Source organism: Lucilia sericata, unplaced genomic scaffold (genome assembly GCF_015586225.1).
Source record: "Lucilia sericata isolate MDLA Ls3-8-SP2 unplaced genomic scaffold, ASM1558622v1 Contig000738F_arrow, whole genome shotgun sequence".
Lineage (NCBI taxonomy): Eukaryota > Metazoa > Arthropoda > Insecta > Diptera > Calliphoridae > Lucilia > Lucilia sericata.
The window spans coordinates 171,414-190,359 of record NW_023994736.1 but is presented as its reverse complement, the minus strand read 5'-3'; the positions used below and the strand labels follow the sequence as shown (position 1 = coordinate 190,359).

Below are 18,946 nucleotides of genomic sequence, written 5' to 3'. Positions count from 1 at the left end.
TGAGAGAGATAAAAAAAAAGAGAGAAAAAAATTAAGAAAAAAAACAGCAAATAGAATGAATTGGTGTAAAAAAATATTTTCAAGATAAACCATGTGAAAAATAACAACAAAAACAATAACAAAGTAAATAATAACAAAAACAAATTAATAGTGGAAACAGCAGCAGCAGCAATAACAACAACAAACAAAGTAGTAATAAAATTAAATTTTATTAAACGAAAAATAAAGAAAAAAACAACAATTATAACTTAAGAAAGAGTGAACAGCAGCAGCAGCAGAGTAAACAGGCAGCAGTTAGCAGAAGCAGCAGTTTTTGTAGAATTAAAAAAAACTAAAGAAGTTATAAATGCAAAAACCCTTTTAATCATTTTTAAAAAATATGTCTAGGAATAAACATCGAAAGTGTTAAACAATAAAAGAAATTTGAATTTAAAAAAAAAAAAAAAAAAATAATTTAAAAAAATTTAAAATTATAAAGAAAAAAAGCACAAAATCTTTAGAAAAAAATAAGAAATTTTGAATTTATTTAGTGCTAAAAGAAAGAAAAATTATTAAGAAAATACATTTAATGCTGAAAACTTAAACAAAAGCAACAACAACAAATATATTTATAAAAAAAAAAACAAATAAACACAAGTGCTGTGCTGTGCTACAAGAAAGAAACAAAAGAATTTAAACAAAAATAATAAATAAATTTAAAAGAAAATTTCCTGCAATTTAAACGGAAAATACCCCCGAATACTACAACATGACAGCCAAGTGAAATAAGTCTACAATCTCCCCTCCAACACACCTTTCCTTACACAAACCTGTTTACACTCGAGGCATAAAACTGTTTTGGGGGTTTTCTCAATTTCTTTCTTTAAAAAATTGTTCAAAATATTAATTTTAAAAAAACTTTTCACAAATTTAACAAAAATTTAAAAAAAAAAAATAATTTTGAAAACAAAAACAACATGGCCGACACAATGCCCCAAACTGGCTCCTCGGCCCGTTTGCGTAAATTCGATCGTACCGACAGTGAATTAGCCTGCGAAGAAGCGGCCCGTCTAACCGCCGATATGCAAGAGGGTGCTGCTGGCAGCCCCGAAGATGATGAATACAGTGAATATGATGAATTGCCACCACCGCCGGACGGTGGCTACGGCTGGGTCATTTGTTTTGCCTCCTTCATGTGCAACATGGTGGTCGATGGTATCGCCTATACGTTTGGTATTTTTATGGAAGAATTTGTCATTTACTTTGGCGAAGGCAAGGGTAAAGTGGCCTGGGTTGGCAGTTTATTGAGTGGTGTTTATCTAGCGGCTGGTCCCATAGTTTCAGCTCTGGCCAATAAGTATGGCTGTCGAACGGTGTGTATAGCGGGCAGTATAGTGGCCTGTATAGCCTTTGCTCTGAGTACTCTTAGTACTTCAGTGAATATGCTGATGTTAACGTATGGTGTGATAGGTGGTTTCGGCTTTGGTATGATCTATTTGCCTGCTGTAGTAGCGGTGGGTTATTATTTTGAGACTAAACGTTCTTTGGCCACTGGTATAGCTGTTTGCGGTTCCGGTTTTGGTACCTTTGCCTTTGCTCCTTTAGCTACTTATCTATTGCAGCAGTATGGCTGGAAGAATTCTTTGTTAATATTCGCTGGGATGATTTTGAATTGTGCAATTTTTGGTGCCATGATGAGACCTTTGAAATATCCCAAGAAAAAGAAGGTTAAACCTTTAATGCAACGCATGTATGAGGAGAAACAATTGCAATTGGAAAGAGGCTCTTTTGCTGGTTCGTTTATGGTTCAGCTGCCCGATGGTTCAATGGAGCGTAAAATGAAAATGCCTTTAAATGCCGATCCAGGTGTTCATTCTTCATTAAATCTAGAACTTTTGGCTCAACAGGCCTCGTCGGGTGGTTTGCAACCGGTCTCTACACTACCCACCATTACTGAGGCCAAAGTAGTGGATTTGAAAAATAGCCAACAACAAAGTCCACCCAATAACAATGACAGCAATGGCCATTTGGATGCTAAACCTAAAAGACAACATCGCAATTCGGAATCCAGCACTAGTCCCTACAATTCATCGGATCCCATGACACGCAATGCCTCACAACCAGCTTTCCTTATGGATCCCCATCAAGGTCTTCCCAAAAATGGTTCAGTGCCCTCATTCCAAAGATCACGCAAGACCTCAGCCTCCGAAAGATTTCAACCGTCTTTGGCCGCCATACGCGCCTCCTCACGTGCTGATTTAGATGAAAATGGCATGGAAATGGGTATGACTGCTTCGAAAATGTCTTTGTCACAACGTCAAGAAACGGGTAAAATGGTTAGACCCATGTCCAGAAAAGATATTTTCTATTCGGGTTCAGTTACCAACCTACCGCAATACCAATCCCAAAAATCCCTGGCCAACTATCGTCAATCGGTGTTGTCGTTAACTAAATATGAGAAAAGCATGCAAAGTGTACAAAGATTAGATCCTCTTATGGAAGCCGAAAGACAACGTGAGCAATATGATCTATGCCCCTGCCTGGGTATACCCGATTCAGTTAAATCCGTCATTAACAATATGTTGGATGTTAGCTTACTTAAGGATCCTGTTTTCATGCTAATTGGTATTTCTAATGTTTTTGGCATGGCTGGTTTGTATGTACCCTTCTTCTATTTGGTCGATGCTGCCAAGATATCCGGTATTGATCCTGATTCTGCCTCCTTTCTTATCTCCATCATTGGTATTACCAATACCGTGGGTCGTGTGGTTTGCGGTTATGTAGCTGATTTTCCCCAGGTCAATTCTTTGTTCCTGAATAACGTTTGTCTATTGATTTGTACCGTCTCCGTTTTCCTTACACCCTTGTGTGTTAGCTATGGTGCTTATGTGGCCATGTCCATATTCTTTGGCATTGCCATTTCCGGCTATATCTCTCTAACGTCAATTATTTTGGTCGATCTATTGGGTTTGGATAAGTTGACAAATGCTTTTGGTTTGTTGATTCTCTTCAGAGGTTTTGCCGCCATTATTGGCTCACCTTTGGCCGGTGCTGTATACGATGCCACCCAAAGTTACGATTTACCTTTCTATATGGCTGGTGGTCTATTTGCCATTTCCACTGTAACTAGTTTTATGGCTCCCTGCCTAAAGAGATGCACAACATCGGAAGATACTCCGGTGCATGTGGAGGCTCTAACACCCATCGATGAGGAACAGGGTGAAGATATGGAAGATGAAGAGGATCAACCTATTACTATTGTACCGAAAATTGTTAAAACTCTAGCCAGCCCTCAGCAGCAAGACGAACAAAGTCCTAAATTCCCTAATGCTGAATCAAAATTATAAAACTGTATTAAACCTAAGAGATTTGATAAAACTTGTTTTAAAATTACTATACACAAGGATTAAAGAGAAGAGAATTAGCAGGAGAAGTATTTAAATGTAAAATTAAGCTTAATATGAAAAGAAAAAACTAAGTTTTAAGGAAAAAGAAATACAATAAATTTAAAAAAAGAAAACAAAAAACAGAATTATTTTCCAAAGATTAGGAGAAAAACAAAACCAACTGAGAGCTTAAGTGTTAGGTGAGAAAGAAATGTTAATTATATAATTTAATTATTATTATTATTGTAATTTTTTTGTTTGTATTAATTCTTTTTGAGTTTTTATTTAACTATTTTTAAATTTTACTATAAATTTTATATTATTTTTAGCTAATTATAACGAAAAAAAACAAAAACTATATGCTTAATTTTTAAGGCAAAACACTACAAAATAATAAAGAGAAAACAAATTCGAAAAAAGAGTAATAAAAAATATATTTAACAAAAAAAGAGAAAATAAAAAAGAAAGCGTTTTAAATTTTATTTAAGAAAAGAAAGCACATTTTTATATAAAAAGTTTTAAAAAGTAGAACTTGAGATAAGCAAGAGAGTTTAATGGAAAATTAAGTTTAAGAAAAGGAGCGACTTAGCAAAGAGAGTGTTTTCTTCAGGAGAAGTTTAATTTAAATTAGAAGTTTAATTTAATTTAATTTTTTACAAATATTCACAAGATATTTTCAAATCAGGAATAATTTTACCAGAATTTAAAGAGAAAGCAAGGGAGCTTAATGAAATATTCAATTTAAGAAAAGTAGCTACTAAGCAAAAGAGAGTTTTTCAAAGCCTAGGAGGACATTTAAATGTTTTTAAGTTTCATCTAAAAGATAATGAAGTGTTTTATTCATTGATATTTTTAAATCAGGATTTAAAGAGAATTATTAAAATAAAAGCAAGAGAGTATTTGCAATATTAAAGTTAATTGAAGGAGCAAACAAGCAACAGAGAGGTTTTAAATTTTAGGAAAATTCATAATTTAAAAGATAATAGAAAGATTTACAAATATTTTCAAATCTGGAATGATTTTACAAGGATTTGAAGAGAATTATAAGTCAAAGGTCAAAGTCAAATAAAGCATTGATATACCTATAATAGGTCCGAACTGCACTACTAGTTCAAAATAGAATAGATTACTCTTTGGAAGATATTAAACATCACTTTCAGGGAAGATAATGAATAGCACTTAATGGAAGTACAATTGGAAGTACTTTCTTAATTTTACTGGACTAAAATCAATTATTACGGAAAATTTCTATTAAGTACTTCGTTACTTTCTTGTGAAATTGCAAACAATTATTACAAATTAACTCAAATCTAAAGCGAAATGCCAATAAAGTAGACTCGTTTTAGAAAATTTAATTTTATAAGCTCTGCCATAAAAAACGTACTAGGGCTTTCACAATTGATTTAAACTCTCAAGACCTTGGGAAAATATTATTTCCAACTTTGAAGAGATATTTTTACAAATAAGTATTTGTGTATTATGAGCTTTAAGTAATCTTCACACGATCGAAAAAAGTTGCAAACAAAATCGATTCGAAAGCTCTTTTTAATGCAAAAAAGAAATGTATTTATGTTCTTTAACAAAAGGGCTTTTAGCCTTCAAAAAAAACCTCTAAATATCGGAGAAATTTTTATATAAAAACCGTTCGTAAGACCTTTTAAATATACAAATTTTTATTTTTGTGACAAAAAAAAAGCTTAAAAGCTTCAAATAATTTTAACGATTGAACAAAAAAAAATTATATAAAATACATTCAAAAGCTCTTTTAAAGATACAAAAGTTGAAAACAAAATATATTCGAAAAAACTGTAAAGTTTCAATTAATACGCTAACGGTTGATCATTCGAAAGCTCTGCTAAATACAAACTTTCAACTTTTTAATATTCTAATTCGAAAGCTCTGCTATATGCAAACATTTTAGAGAAAATTTCCACTTCTTTTCACTTACTTTGGATTTCTGTAGAATTTTTCAAGCGATTCCAAAGGTTTGCTGTCATACGATTTTCTACGCAATTACTGATAAAAACAAATAACTGCCATCAGACAACCTTGAACGTTAAAAATATTTATCAGTTAAAAGAAACAAATGGCCGCAAAATTTTTACTCCCCAAAAAAGAAGAAAGCTTTTCAAAAGCATAAAAGCTCTTCAGACAATTTAAGCTTTTTAAATGTAAATAAAATAAAAGTTTCACTAAGAAATCATAATTTTTCCATAAAAACTCCCCAAAAAGCTTTTCAAAAAATTTAAGCTTTTCAAAAGCTTAAAAACTCTTCAAACAATTTAAGTTTTTAAAAAGATTTATGCTTCAGTTAAATTATATAAAAGTTTCACTAAGAAATCATAATTTTTTTATAAAAGCTCTCCAAAAATGTGAGCTTTTCAAAAGGTGTAATTAAATTAAATAAATGTTTTACTAAGAAAGCATAATGTTTCAAAAACTCTCATGATAACCACAAAATATTCGCTAAGAGAACTTTATTTTTTCTTAAAAACTTGGCAAAAAAATTTAAGCTTTTCAAAAGCTTTTAGATTCAGATAAATGAAAAGATAATACTAAAACATCTGTTCCATTAAACTATTGTATAAAAAAAAACCAATAACTAAACTTACTGAAACTTTTTTAATAACAAATAAAGCTTATAAAAAGCTCTTTTTTATAAATTCTAAAACAAGCTCTTAAAAAATAAAAATAAAACTACTTCAACTTTTTAAATTTAAAATTTTCTAAAATAAAATTCTTTGAAAGATCAGGAATGTGTCACAAAAATATGACAAAAAAACTTAATTAAAAGCTTTTAAACTCCATTTTAATAAATTCTAAACCGAGATTCTTATAACTAAAATCAAAAAATAACTCTAACTCCTTTCTGTATAAAATGTTCTTTAAGAAAATTCTTTAAAATATAAACAAATAACAAAAATTTTGCACAAAATAAAATGATGAAAAAACTCTCTTAAGAAATTAAGCTTTAAATATATTTACAACTATTTCTTAATGATATTTGATAGCAAATAAATATATTTTATTTAAAATTTCGCCAGCGAAATTTGTTTACGAGTAGGAAACAAATTTAGATATGTATTCAAGTATTTTGCTAAATTATTTAATAATTTGATCTGATAAAAAGCTTTTGGATAGAAATATTATTTTTTTTTAATGAAAAACCTCAGAAACCGTAAAAGAATTATTAAAAAAATATAACTCTTAAACCATGTGATGTGAAAACTTAATTGTATTACAAGAAAATATAAATATAATAAAAGTATTGTTAATTTTTTTAGTTTTAAAAATAACAATTTTACTAAATAACAAAAAAAAAAACTATTATTAATAAATTAAAAAATAACTCAAGAAAAAAGTGATGTATACATAATTATTTAAAAAAGCCTAAAGTGTTATGAAAAAAGCTTAGCAAATATGAAAACTATAAAAAACTTATATTAGGAATTAATTCAATTAAATGTTACGTTAGTTGAAAAACAAGAACAGTAATTAATAAAACTAATTACCAGATTAAAATACTTTGTTCAGACTAAGAAATCGAAACAGAATTTAAACTTTTAGCAAAAAAAAAACTTGGAGAGAAGTAAAAAAAGTTCTAGGCACCAAGAAGTGTCTACATAAATTCTATGAACTATTTTCATCATTGCCTAAGGTAAATAATAATTTAAGAATAATTTCTTAAATAGTATGAATTTATTTCATATTTTTTTTCAAACAAAATCTAGAATTTAAATTTTCATTTAATTTTTATATTTATTGAAAATTTGTTGAAAATTTCTTTGGAAAAATATCTATTTTTTTTTTTTTGAAAAACGCTATATTACATACTATTTATGAAGTTTTCTTATTTTGGAAGAAAAATTGTTTATGAAAGAGTAATGTTACATGTTCCATGCTATTTATGAAATTTTCTTATTCTGAATGAAAATTGGTTTATGAAAAAAGACATGTTCTATTCATACTATTTATTACAAAATTCCTTCCAGTTATGAAATATTCTTCTTCTGCGTAGAAGCAACCTGGAAGTGTTGAAAAAGAGTGTAAGAAGGACTATTTTTTACGATTCCTATTATTTGCTTTAGTTTGACTTTTACAGAAGTAATTTTTGGAATTTATCAGTTATATACTTTTTCTGAAAAAGAGAAGAAGAAGATACTGGAAGGGTTATTCTATAAATCCATTGAGCTAAGCTAAGTATGGTGGACTGGACAGCCTGTTGCAACCTCCAAGAACGTCATTCATGCGGTAACCTGAAACTGCGGTCTTTATGAATGTCTTTCAAAGCTTCTGTATACGAATAAGGATCCAAGGGATCCTTCACATATCTTCGTATACACGAAGGTCCTTCCTGACATGCCGCGGCGAAGCATTCAACTATGTGATGTTAAAGTTGGAATGACTGCTCCGTTGATATAACAGGAGGAACTGTTTAGTCAGCATGACATTATGTTCCTTGACTGGGAGGACCTTCGTTACCTCGTGTAGGTGGTGATCCGAGGCTATTTGCATGCAGCCTGTTACTGTCCGTAGGGCAGCTTTGAATATTTCTCCACTGGGTATCACTCAGTGTTGGAGACCACATTGGAGCAGCATAATTGACCACTGATCGGCCAATTGTTACTTTGTCCGGCCAACAAGGTTTCTGTGCGTAATTGCTGTGACATGAGTTGAGGAGTGAAACAGACTGTCAAAGGTGACACCTCCAAACCTTTATGTGATCCACAGTCGGTATTTGAGTGCCATCGAGTTTAAGGACTTCAGAAGTCGCACGATTTGCTCTATTATTTGAATATTTCTCCACAAAGTGTCACTCAGCTAATGAGACCACCACTGGAGCAGTATAATTGACCACTGATCGACCAATTGTTTCTTTGTCCGGCCAACAAGGTTTCTTTGAGGACCTTGTTTCTACTTGAGGAGTGAAACAGGCTGTCAAAGGTGACCTCTCGAAACCTTTATGTGATCCACAGTAGGTATTTGGGTTCCATCGATTACGATGGCTAAATTCATGTTTACCGCTTTCGTCCAGGTGTTGAAGAGTGTTGCTCAAGATTTCGATGGTGATAGTTTTAAGACTTTAGAAGTCGCACGATTTGCTTCATTATTTGAATATTTCTCCACTGAGTGTCACTCAGCTAAAGAGACCACACTGGAGCAGCATAATTGACCACTGATCGGCTTATTGTTGCTTTGTCCGGCCAACAAGGTTTCTTTGAGGATTTTGTTTCTACTTCGCAATATGTGCGTAATTGCTGTGGCATAGTTGAGGATTAAAAACAGGCTGTTAAAGGTGACCCCCCAAATCATTGGGTGGATCACAGTGGGTATTTGGGTTCCATCGACTACGACGGCTAAATTCATGTTTACCTCTTTCGTCCGGGTGTTGAAGAGTGTTGCTGAAGACATCGCTGGTTTTAGGCCTTCCGAGGTCGCACGATTTGCTCCATTATGTAATGTGGGACCTTGTCTAGAAACAATAGACTCATTGGATGCCAACATTGTCCTTATTATTGGTCATATACAATTGGTTATGCTTGAAAAACTGATGGAAAATTGGAAGTCCAAATTCTACTTTGTTAAGAATAGCTCGTTCCCCCCAAGTCGTTTTTAAATGTTTATGTCAAAATCAAATTTGTTTTTGATTCAAATTGACTTCTTATTTTCAATTTCTAGTTCTATAAGACTCAAGAAAACACCCTTTATTTGAAGTTTCAAATTTAACGTAACATTTAATAAAAAGAAATAAATTTGTGAAAATTATAGATAAATTCAAATTCGGTATAATCGAATTTTTTACAAATTCCACCAACATATAAAAGTACCTAACCTAAGGAATTATTAAAAAGGTCTTGGAATTCTATATAGAATGATATAACATGGATTCAATATAATACTAAGAAAGTTATGGATTTAACCATCCAAACATTAAATGCCTTTTATAAACCATATTTTAAATTATATACTTAAAAACTGTGGAATTTTCAAAAAAGGTTTGAAGGATTTTGAATTAATATTGAAAGTTAAGAAAAACTTAAACTGGTGGAGTTTTTAAAAACTCGTAAAGAAAAACCAAAACAATAATTACTATAAAAACAAATGTGTCCATAATTTTAGTAAATAATTTTTAAGGAAATTAACAAAATATTATAAAGAAAACTCAATTAATTTAATTTTTAAAAAATTATAAACAAATTGTACAAATTATTTAAAATTGCAAACATATTAAAAATATAGAAATTGTACCTTGTTTAATCGAAAAAAAAAATATAAAATTTTATTATAAAATAAATTATAATAAATTTCTAAAAATTAACTTAAAAATTACAAAAATTTATAGGTATAATAAATTTATAATAAAGGACACTAAAGTATGGCTAATTTTTAATTTACTATTTTAAATATATAAAAACTATTCACTAAAATTACGTTTTTTGTAATAAAATTTTAATTTTTTTCTATTTCTGTTTAAAATTTTATAGTTTTATTTTTTTAAATTAGTAAAAAAAAAAAAAAAAGAAAGAAATAATTGTCAAATAAGTCCACAAATAAAAAAGAAGAAAAAACCATTAATGCTCTTAAAGGGCTTTTTACGCCAATTTAACGTATGAAAACAAAATATTTCAAAATATATTAAAAAAGTAAAAGCAAACAATTTTAAATAAAAATATATAAAATATTAACAAATGGAAGAAACTTTGAATTATTTATTTACGACCAGAACGAACTTCATTCACGAACGAACTTTTTCTTCTTCATTTTATTTTGTTTTAATTTGAATATTTCATTCACAATAGTTGATTGTGTTCTTAACAACTGTGAATTGTTAATGAAATTTGATTTGACAAAAATTTAGTTTTTAAATTTGAAAATCGAATCTCTTTATTTGTGGAGTTCGATAGTCAAATCATTATTAATTTGAAACCCCAATGAAAACAGAACTAGCAGTTTACGATCACAGCACTACAAAATTTGACGAACAGATTCAGGCGAATATAGGAGATCACAATATTTTGGAATCGATATCACTTCACATATTATATTCATCAGAAACACTGATTAGAAAATTCTAAGGAACTACACAGAGGGAAAAATAAATATACACACCTGGTACCAAATTGACACCAAACTATTTATAATTTTTCAATAACATCCGTTGTCAAAGTATATACATACGTACGACAACACTATGTAATGTTGACAACATTGCAACAATTCGTTATCCTAATCTAAATTTTAGACAACGGATGTGTATAAAATTTAGATTTCGATAACGATTCGTTATTAACGAATTGTTGCGATAGTGTTGTCGTACGTATGTATATACATTGACAACGGTTGTTATTGAAAAATTATAAACTCTTTGATGTCAATTTGGTACCAGGCGTGTATATTTCTTTTTCCCTCTGTGTACATTCAGGAAAAAGAGGTTCTGAATATTGAGCGATAATTCTTTTTATAGAACGCTATATAGGAATTCTTCGCCTTTGTCAAACACACAGCCCTCGGGCAACTCACCTTGGTGGTATTGCAAGCGAGAGTAAAAGCGGTAACTCTAGTCATGTCGGGATTCAAAAGAGTCATTAGCCCCCTCGGTCATTTCTTGAAATCTTTTTACTTAGAGTCTGACCCGAAAACCATACTGGTACTATGGGAATCGGTTAGGCAGGATTCGTCCTGTTACCAGTTATTGTTTGATTTATTCCGGGATTCATGTAATGGCTGAGTTTGAATCCCAGTAGATTAGTTCGGTGCTACTCAGGGGAGTAACTGTGGGGCTAAATGCTAAATAGGATACAGGGATATGTGCGGCCACAAACACCCTTAAATGTGTTGCAAGAGCTTTCTTATGAAGTGTTAGCGACAAAATTTCGTTCTTTGTTATTGTACGACTGTTCTCTGCGTGTAAGATCTATGTTTCGGCTTATTTCCGATTCGTAACATTCAGTGTAGTTGTGGATTGTTGCGAAGATGAGAGAGTTAGTTTATTGATAGAACGCTCTTGAATATATTATTTTGGCTCCTTACACCAAAGGCGCTACAATTCAAAGTATAGTGCATCCAAATTTTAACTGAACAGTTCTTTACAATAGATGAGTTTGAAGTGAAAACCTCCCGGAACAGAAATGAGCAAATCTTTCCCCAAAATTTCGACTGATGCTTAATGCTTTTTACGATTTACTTCAGAACAGGGTATTTGCTTGCTGGATTCGTTGTTGGCTTTCACAAATGATCAGTTCTTTTAAAACAGAATCTATATGTTCCCAGAAAGATGATAAATGTCTATAGCTAACCACCAATGTCTAATAATAATAGTCAAAAATCTTAGTTCTTATCAAAATCTGAACAGTTATGCAATCATGACTGTACCAAGCACGATTAAGATGCAATCAAAGAGAGCAAAAGCTTTCTCTGACTTCCACTTTGAAGCAGTATAGAGCAGGGCGAAATAACATAAAAAGAACATAAATGACATGAATACTTCAAGGTATTTCCTGAACTAGAGAATAAATAGCAGCTACCTAAGCAAAACGATCTAATATAGAGTGGAAAATATCCTGAGTTACATATGTATAAGAGAAAATTCCTACAAATGGATCTTATATTCTGTAATCATTCTTTATTAAAGAATTCAGAAAGATTCTCAAGTCTACCCAGTGGATGAAAAATACCACCATGAAATAAGGCCGTCAAGGTTCAAGGCAGGATCACGTTAAGCACTTAGACATTCTTCTGTAATCATTCGCTTTTTTATTATAATTACATAGATTCTGAAAGTTTAAAATACGACTCCTTTAAAGAGCAATCAATATAAAATATCATATTGCATCCGCATTTCAGTGTTTTCAATAAATTAGAAATTAATTATAAAAGACATTAAACATCTAGGAAATTTTTAAATTACAAAAATCAAAACTATTTAAATTTAAAACCATTAACACATAATTAATTAAAATTGACAGATATTTGAGAAATTAAATAAAATTTGCAAATTCCTCAATAAAATAAATGTTTTTCATAAAAATAGCAAAAAAAAATATGAAAAACCTTAAAAAAAACTGTAAGTGGGTTTGATTTTTGTAAATCAAATTGAAAAAACAAACTAAAACTGAAACTATGTATTTGCAAACTGTCTAAATATGTATGTAAACGTCGTATTGATAAATACAAGTTTAAGTGTAAATTGTAAAAACTACAAAATAAATTGCTATAGTCTACAGCAGTGATAGACACAAAGAGATTTTTTACACTTATATTACTTTTAAAGATAAATTAGAAAAGGCATGTATGTAATAATAATTAAAATTTAAATTGTATATTTGTAATTCCCTAATTACTTTCCAGCTCCTGCTATTTATAACAGCCGACCACTGCTCTGCTAGTGTCTAGGTTAGAGTTGGTTTGTTAAAAATTACTTTTTTTGTGATTTTTTTTTTCTATTTTGCAACAGCAAGAGGGTAGTTTTTTATGCACCTTTTTAATTGAATGCTGTTGTAATTAAAATAAAAATGATGCATTAGAATTCTATTAAAATGTTTATTATTGTTGCCAAGTAAGGTTAACTTCATTACACACATTTACACATTCATTTACAAAAGTTTACATTAAATAGCTTTGAAAACTAAAACATGTTTTCATTAAATGAAATTAGAAAATTATACTTCATTATTAAGATACTATATGAAAAATAATCACAATTATTGGTTAAATTTAAAGTATTATAATAGAATTAACAACAAACAATTAACGTTCAGGAATAGTTCTCAATTTTTCTCTTGAAAAATATTATTTTCAAAGTAAAACCAAGTCTGTTTTTGGAAATAATGTACTGATCGGATCCATTTCAAAATGGATGATCAACGATATCAAAAGTTTACGGAATGGGCAATAATAAGGAGTGCATAGTAAGCCCATGACTCACTGTAATGAGAGACTGTGGACCAGAAGCTCACTAGCGCTCTATGCGAATCCATAACTAGTGCCTCCTTGACTACTAGTTGCTGCATCATTAGTTCTACTACAGATCGAAGATATGCTCACTATTACAGTTATGGAAGTCTGGGTAGCACAGCCAAAGAATGTTAAAATCTAAATCACACTCATACTTAGCACTGAACCGAGCACGATCACTCATCACTGAGAAGTAATCAGTTCAGTAAAACAAAGTTTTTTAGCCAAAATTTCTTCATTAACAGCTGTTATTAAAGATCTTGAAAACTGCTCTTAAAATTAGCAGGAAGTAAAAATCAGGAATAAGGTAAACAAAAGAGACTAGCCGAACACGATCATCCAATTATTAGATCTACTATAGAACAAGGATATGCTCACTATTACTGTTGTAGAAGTCCGGTAAGCATAATGATAAAATCTAGATTACACTAAAACTTTGCACTCCAGCGAGCACGATCAGTCATCAGTAATCAGTTCAGTAACACGAAGTTTTTTAGCCAAAATTCCTTCATTAACAGCCATTATTAAAGATCTTAAAAACTGCTCTTAAAATCAACCGGGAATAAGGCAAACGAAAGAGACCGAGCCGAACACGATCACTCACTCATTAGTTCTACTACAGAACTAAGATATACTCACTATTACTTTATTCACACTAAAACCTTGCACTAAACCGAACACGATCACTCATCAATGAGAAATGATCAGTTCAGTAAAACGAAGTTTATTAGACAAAATTTCTTAACTCATGTCTCGGCAGCTGATCCAAAAAACTGCTCTTTGAATCAATCTGAAAGTTAGATCTGAGAATAGGGTAAACGAAAGAGACTAGCCGAACACGATCATTCACTCGGACACACTAGATGTAAGTCCCTCTTTCTCAAAAGGAGAAAACGTCCCAAAGGAGAAAACGTCAACAAGTGATCAGTTCAGTTAAATGAAGACGAAAAATCCTTAACTAAGGAATCAACATCAATTGCTTTTAGTTTTACAATCGGTTTATGGACCACAGGATGTAAAGTAGCGAAAAAGGCGACCAAAAAAGAGTAAAAACCAGCGATAACGATCACCACATCTCTCCTCTCCCAAGAACAAACAATAGTAAGAAATGAAAAGTGCGGCAAAATGAAATCGTTTTTTACTAAGAGGATCATTAGCATTAGAAACCGCTGGTCATGGAAACCGATGTAGCAATTCGGTAAACAAGGGTAGATCGGCAGACTACAAGCGCTACATCTGTTAAATCAGACTTATGTTAGTCTAAAAAGACCACATCAAGATCGAAGAGTCGTAAGAATCCCATAATATCGAGGACTAGTGACAGTTACTAAAGGTTCAAAAAATTAATCTAGTGAGACGCAGAAGTCTCTGGTTGTACCTTTCAAATCAGCTTGAAATAAATACACTAAATCTTTAGTTAAACTCAAGCAGAAATGGTCGCACATAGAGATATCTAATATCTATCCAAGATTTGTGAAAGACCACAAAAAGATCAAAAGATATGCCCCAGGATCAGTCGATGATAATGACCACAAAAACAGTAATTAAGTGCGAATCATAATTCCTTATAGTAGCAGTTTTTGCAAACTGATCTGTTAATAATGGTAAACATAGTACGTCTTATCAAGTTGCATCTTTCTAGACTCGTTGATCAGCTCCTGATCTTGCAAAACTATCGTATGCCTTTTATAATCTTAGATCGAAGTTAACCAAAGGCAAAATAACTACAGACAGATGACTGCTTTTGGAGAAGATCATACTTTTCAAGTTACAACTTTGTACTCTGAAAGCTACGACTCTCTCGTCACTCTGGAAAATCACCCATTTGTCACTACTATAGGATCTCCGATAGATTCCGTAATACAATATCGATCAGTCCTGGAATAGTTGAATTGATTGCAAAGGTGTATTAGACTAAATAGTTCTAGCCTTAGGACTCTGGTAAAAATTTTAATGGGTATTGGGGCCAAAAGATACGGGCTTCTGTAGATAATGAGATAATGGTGAAGAAATAGAGACGTTTGAACTTACCATTGTCCTAGAATAAAGAATTTTAGTCTAAAATGGTAAGAGAAAAGGTTCCACAACTAACTGGAGAATATTGCTGGGAGGTAACCCATTTAAACTGCTAGATTAATCAGCTTTTTCGATTGCAGACTACAGCAAGGATTAATAAACAGATCGAAGTTAAAGTAAGGGAAAATGACTTCAGACAGATGACTGCTTTTGGAGAAAATCATATTTTTGATAAATTCGGTTTAGAACTTAGTAGTTGGAAAGCTAAGACTCCCTAGTTACTCTATAAAATAATCGTTTTTCGCTATTATAGGATGATTTCTGATAGATTCCATTCAGTCCTGGAATAGTAAAAGTGATTAAAAAGTGTCAAAGCCCTTATGGCTAAGACTTAATGAAAAATCAACTCCTTGGGAGTTTCATCTAATGGTACATAACCCTTTTAAATCTAAGCCAAGCCATTAATAGTAGTTGGAATGTTACGACTCCCTAGTCTCTCTATAAAATCATCGTTTTCCGCTATTATAGGCTGATTTCTGATAGATTCCATTCCATTCAGTCCTGGAATAGTAAAAGTGATTAAAAAGTGTCAAGGCCCTTATAGCTAAAACTTAATGAAAAATCAACTCCGTGGGAGTTTCATCTAATTGTACATAACCCTTTTAAATCTAAGCCAACACATTATTGATTATTGCAATCGAATGAATTAATAAAGTTAAATATTCCATAAAAAATCCATAAAATCATAAAATCTCCTTTAAAAATTCCCCAACACCTGTTGCCATATAAATACCCTAAAGAAAATCTATAAATATTTTACAACTTTTTAAAAGTTTAGCAAACTGCTATTTTACTTCAACATTAATACGACCGCATCAATTGTTTCTTCCTTATCATTGCCAAACAAACATCCTTTTTGAAGAGTCAATTTTATTATCCATGTCAATATATAACAATTTCTTACATAAACAAAACAAAATGTATATTTATAAAAAAAATAAATAAATTGTTATTATTGTTGGTGCTGTTGTTGTTCTTTTATCAAAACGCAGTCAGTCATTGACTTTTATAAATATTGAAATGAAAAAAAAAAAAAAAAAAATTATAAATCCTATTGTTTCTGCTGTGTCTAGTAACAAAGAATGTTTTTTTTAGCAGAATAAAAATATCTTTGTTTTGCGGTACAGTATTGAAAATAAAAGCTTCCGTCCATTGTTAAGTTAAAGAGTTTATTCTTCTAAAAATATGATTCACTACGTCTTCATGTTATATTTATTTTGCATTTTTTATTAGTTTTTATACCCTACACCACTTTAGTGGGGAGGGTATATTGGGTTTGTGCTGATGTTTGTAACGCACAATAATATTGGTCCTATACCCACCTTAAAGTATACCAATCGGCTCAGAATCATTTTCTGAATCGATTTAGCTATGTCCGTCCGTCTGTCCGTCCGTCTGTCCGTCCGTCTGTCCATCCGTCTGTCCGTCCGTCTGTCCGTCCGTCTGTCCGTCCGTCTGTCCGTCCGTCCGTCTGTCCGTCCGTCCGTCCGTCTGTCCGTCCGTCCGTCCGTCCGTCCATGTAAACCTTGTAATCAAACTACAGGTCGCAATTTTGGAGATAATTCAATGAAATTTGGCACATGATCTTTTATGGTACCGTAGACGAAGCCTACTGAAAATGGTTACCATCGGTCCATTATTTCACCTAGCCCCCATACAACTGAACCCCCGAATAGGGCTTTTAAAACATGTAATCAAACTACAGGTCGCAATTTTGGAGATAATTCAATGAAATTTGGCACATGATCTTTTATGGTACCGTAGATGAAGCCTGAATGGTTTACATCGGTCCATTATTTCACCTAGCCCCCATACAACTGAACCCGCCGAATAGGGCTTTTAAGTTCATAATTATGTTTAATATACTCATATCTCGACAAAAAGCTGCAATAACCAAGTTGTATACAAGACTTGATGACCCCCACGAATTCCATAATAATAGGTTCTCATATGACCCTAGCCCCTATGAAAAGCCCCCATCAAAATTTCACTTAAATGTCCACAATTTTATTCAACAATATATCTAAGGCAAGGTACAATTCAACTTAAATGCTTTATTATGGCAACTAAATCACATTATATTTTTGTCAAAGGTGTAGGGTATTATATGGTCGGCCTCGCCCGACTATAATTTCTTACTTGTTTTATTTAATATATTGGCGCAAAAAAAAACACATGCAATGTGCTAAGATTTGATATCAATTTTATTTAATAATTTTTCCAAAGATGTTGATTTTAAAGTGTAGTAATTGTAATTTGTCTTTTTTTAATAATTATCCTTTTTGTTACGGTTCAAACTAAAGTTTATTTGTTTGGTTTTATTAATTGTTTATTTAGCTGGTGTTTAAGGTGTGATTTCATTTTATCTTTTGCTTTAGATAAAGTCACTTTGATTGTGTATAGTAACCCTTCAATGCTGTGGAAATAATTCCACATTTATGTAGTATATTACGTTATTTTTTCTTTATCTCTATAACTGACCATTTTATCAGAACATATTGAGAAATAATTATCGGTTTTTATACAAAATATACGAGGGTTAAAATAAAAGTTTTTTGAATTTTTTGAAAATTTTCAGTAAATTTTAAAATATCACATGAATAGTAAAAATCCTTTTTATGTTGTTGTTGTAACAGCTAAAACTATAAAATAATCTAGTTGGGGGGTTCTACATCCATGTCCAGGCCTAAAAATTGGGCTACTTCAACTGGATGCGTCCATTAATCCATTGGACAGAGTGAAGTAGTGTTGGCTGAGCAGTTGAATATGTGGTGGGTATCATGAGGACCCTGACCACATGCAGGTCATTCGTTGGGGACGGCACGGTCTATACGTGACCAGTAGGCATTGAGCCTGTTGCTCCATCCCGATCTTAGTTTTTCCAGAACTACTCTTGTTTTCCGCGGCAGGTTTTCTTCCGTGTCTGATATGGGCATTTCTATATGCTATTTCTCAATACTCTTCACCCTTCACGAATATCTAATCGTTTCGTAGCAGAGCCAACACCTACTTTTTATTCATATCGGATCTGCAAGTAGTTGATGCAGCCGGTTCTTCACCCTCACGGATGTTTGTCAGACTGACAATGTCACCTTTCTGCTGCTACCTAGAAGAAGATCACCTCAAGTTGACACTTCCGAACCCATAAATCCTACTATGTCCTATCGGTGTCTTTTAGAAGGTACCCACCTATTCTTTGCCGATAACGACTCTGGATCTCACTGATTTATCCTATTCAGAAAAGCCATAGATTTCCGAGTATTGTCATTCGCTTTCCTTTCCTTTGTGTGGTCAATCTTGAGGGGCACTATGCAACTCCTCTACCCAAGTTGACGAGATTGTCATCCTTTACGCCGTGGATATACTTTCTTTGAATCGTCCTCTTGACTTCTTCAGTTGTAGGTATGACTAGATATCCCAGGGATATCATGCTCCGTATCAGAGGACAAAGCCATCACCCCAAATTTCAGTGTGTAACAAATTTGTATCTTGAAACAATCCCAGAAACTCGTCTACATAATAGTATTTTAAAATATATTCCTCATACCACC

General features: G+C 32.0%; 2 protein-coding genes across 3 annotated transcripts in view; one reads left to right on the top strand and one right to left on the bottom strand.

The window, feature by feature from the left end:
- The window catches only part of LOC119607736 (transcription factor mef2A-like), a 57,487-nt gene that overhangs the window by 24,514 nt on the left and 14,027 nt on the right, over positions 1-18,946 (bottom strand). The window lies entirely within an intron of this gene.
- LOC119607735 (monocarboxylate transporter 4) lies at positions 217-3,577 on the top strand. Its single transcript, XM_037961823.1, has one exon. It carries the CDS (start codon positions 957-959, stop codon positions 3,324-3,326), a length of 2,370 nt encoding a protein of 789 aa, XP_037817751.1. The 5' UTR covers positions 217-956; the 3' UTR covers positions 3,327-3,577.

Coding starts and splice junctions, on each gene's coding strand:
- LOC119607735 (XM_037961823.1), top strand. CDS start 957: ATGGCCGACACAATGCCCCAAACTGGCTCCTCGGCCCGTTTGCGTAAA.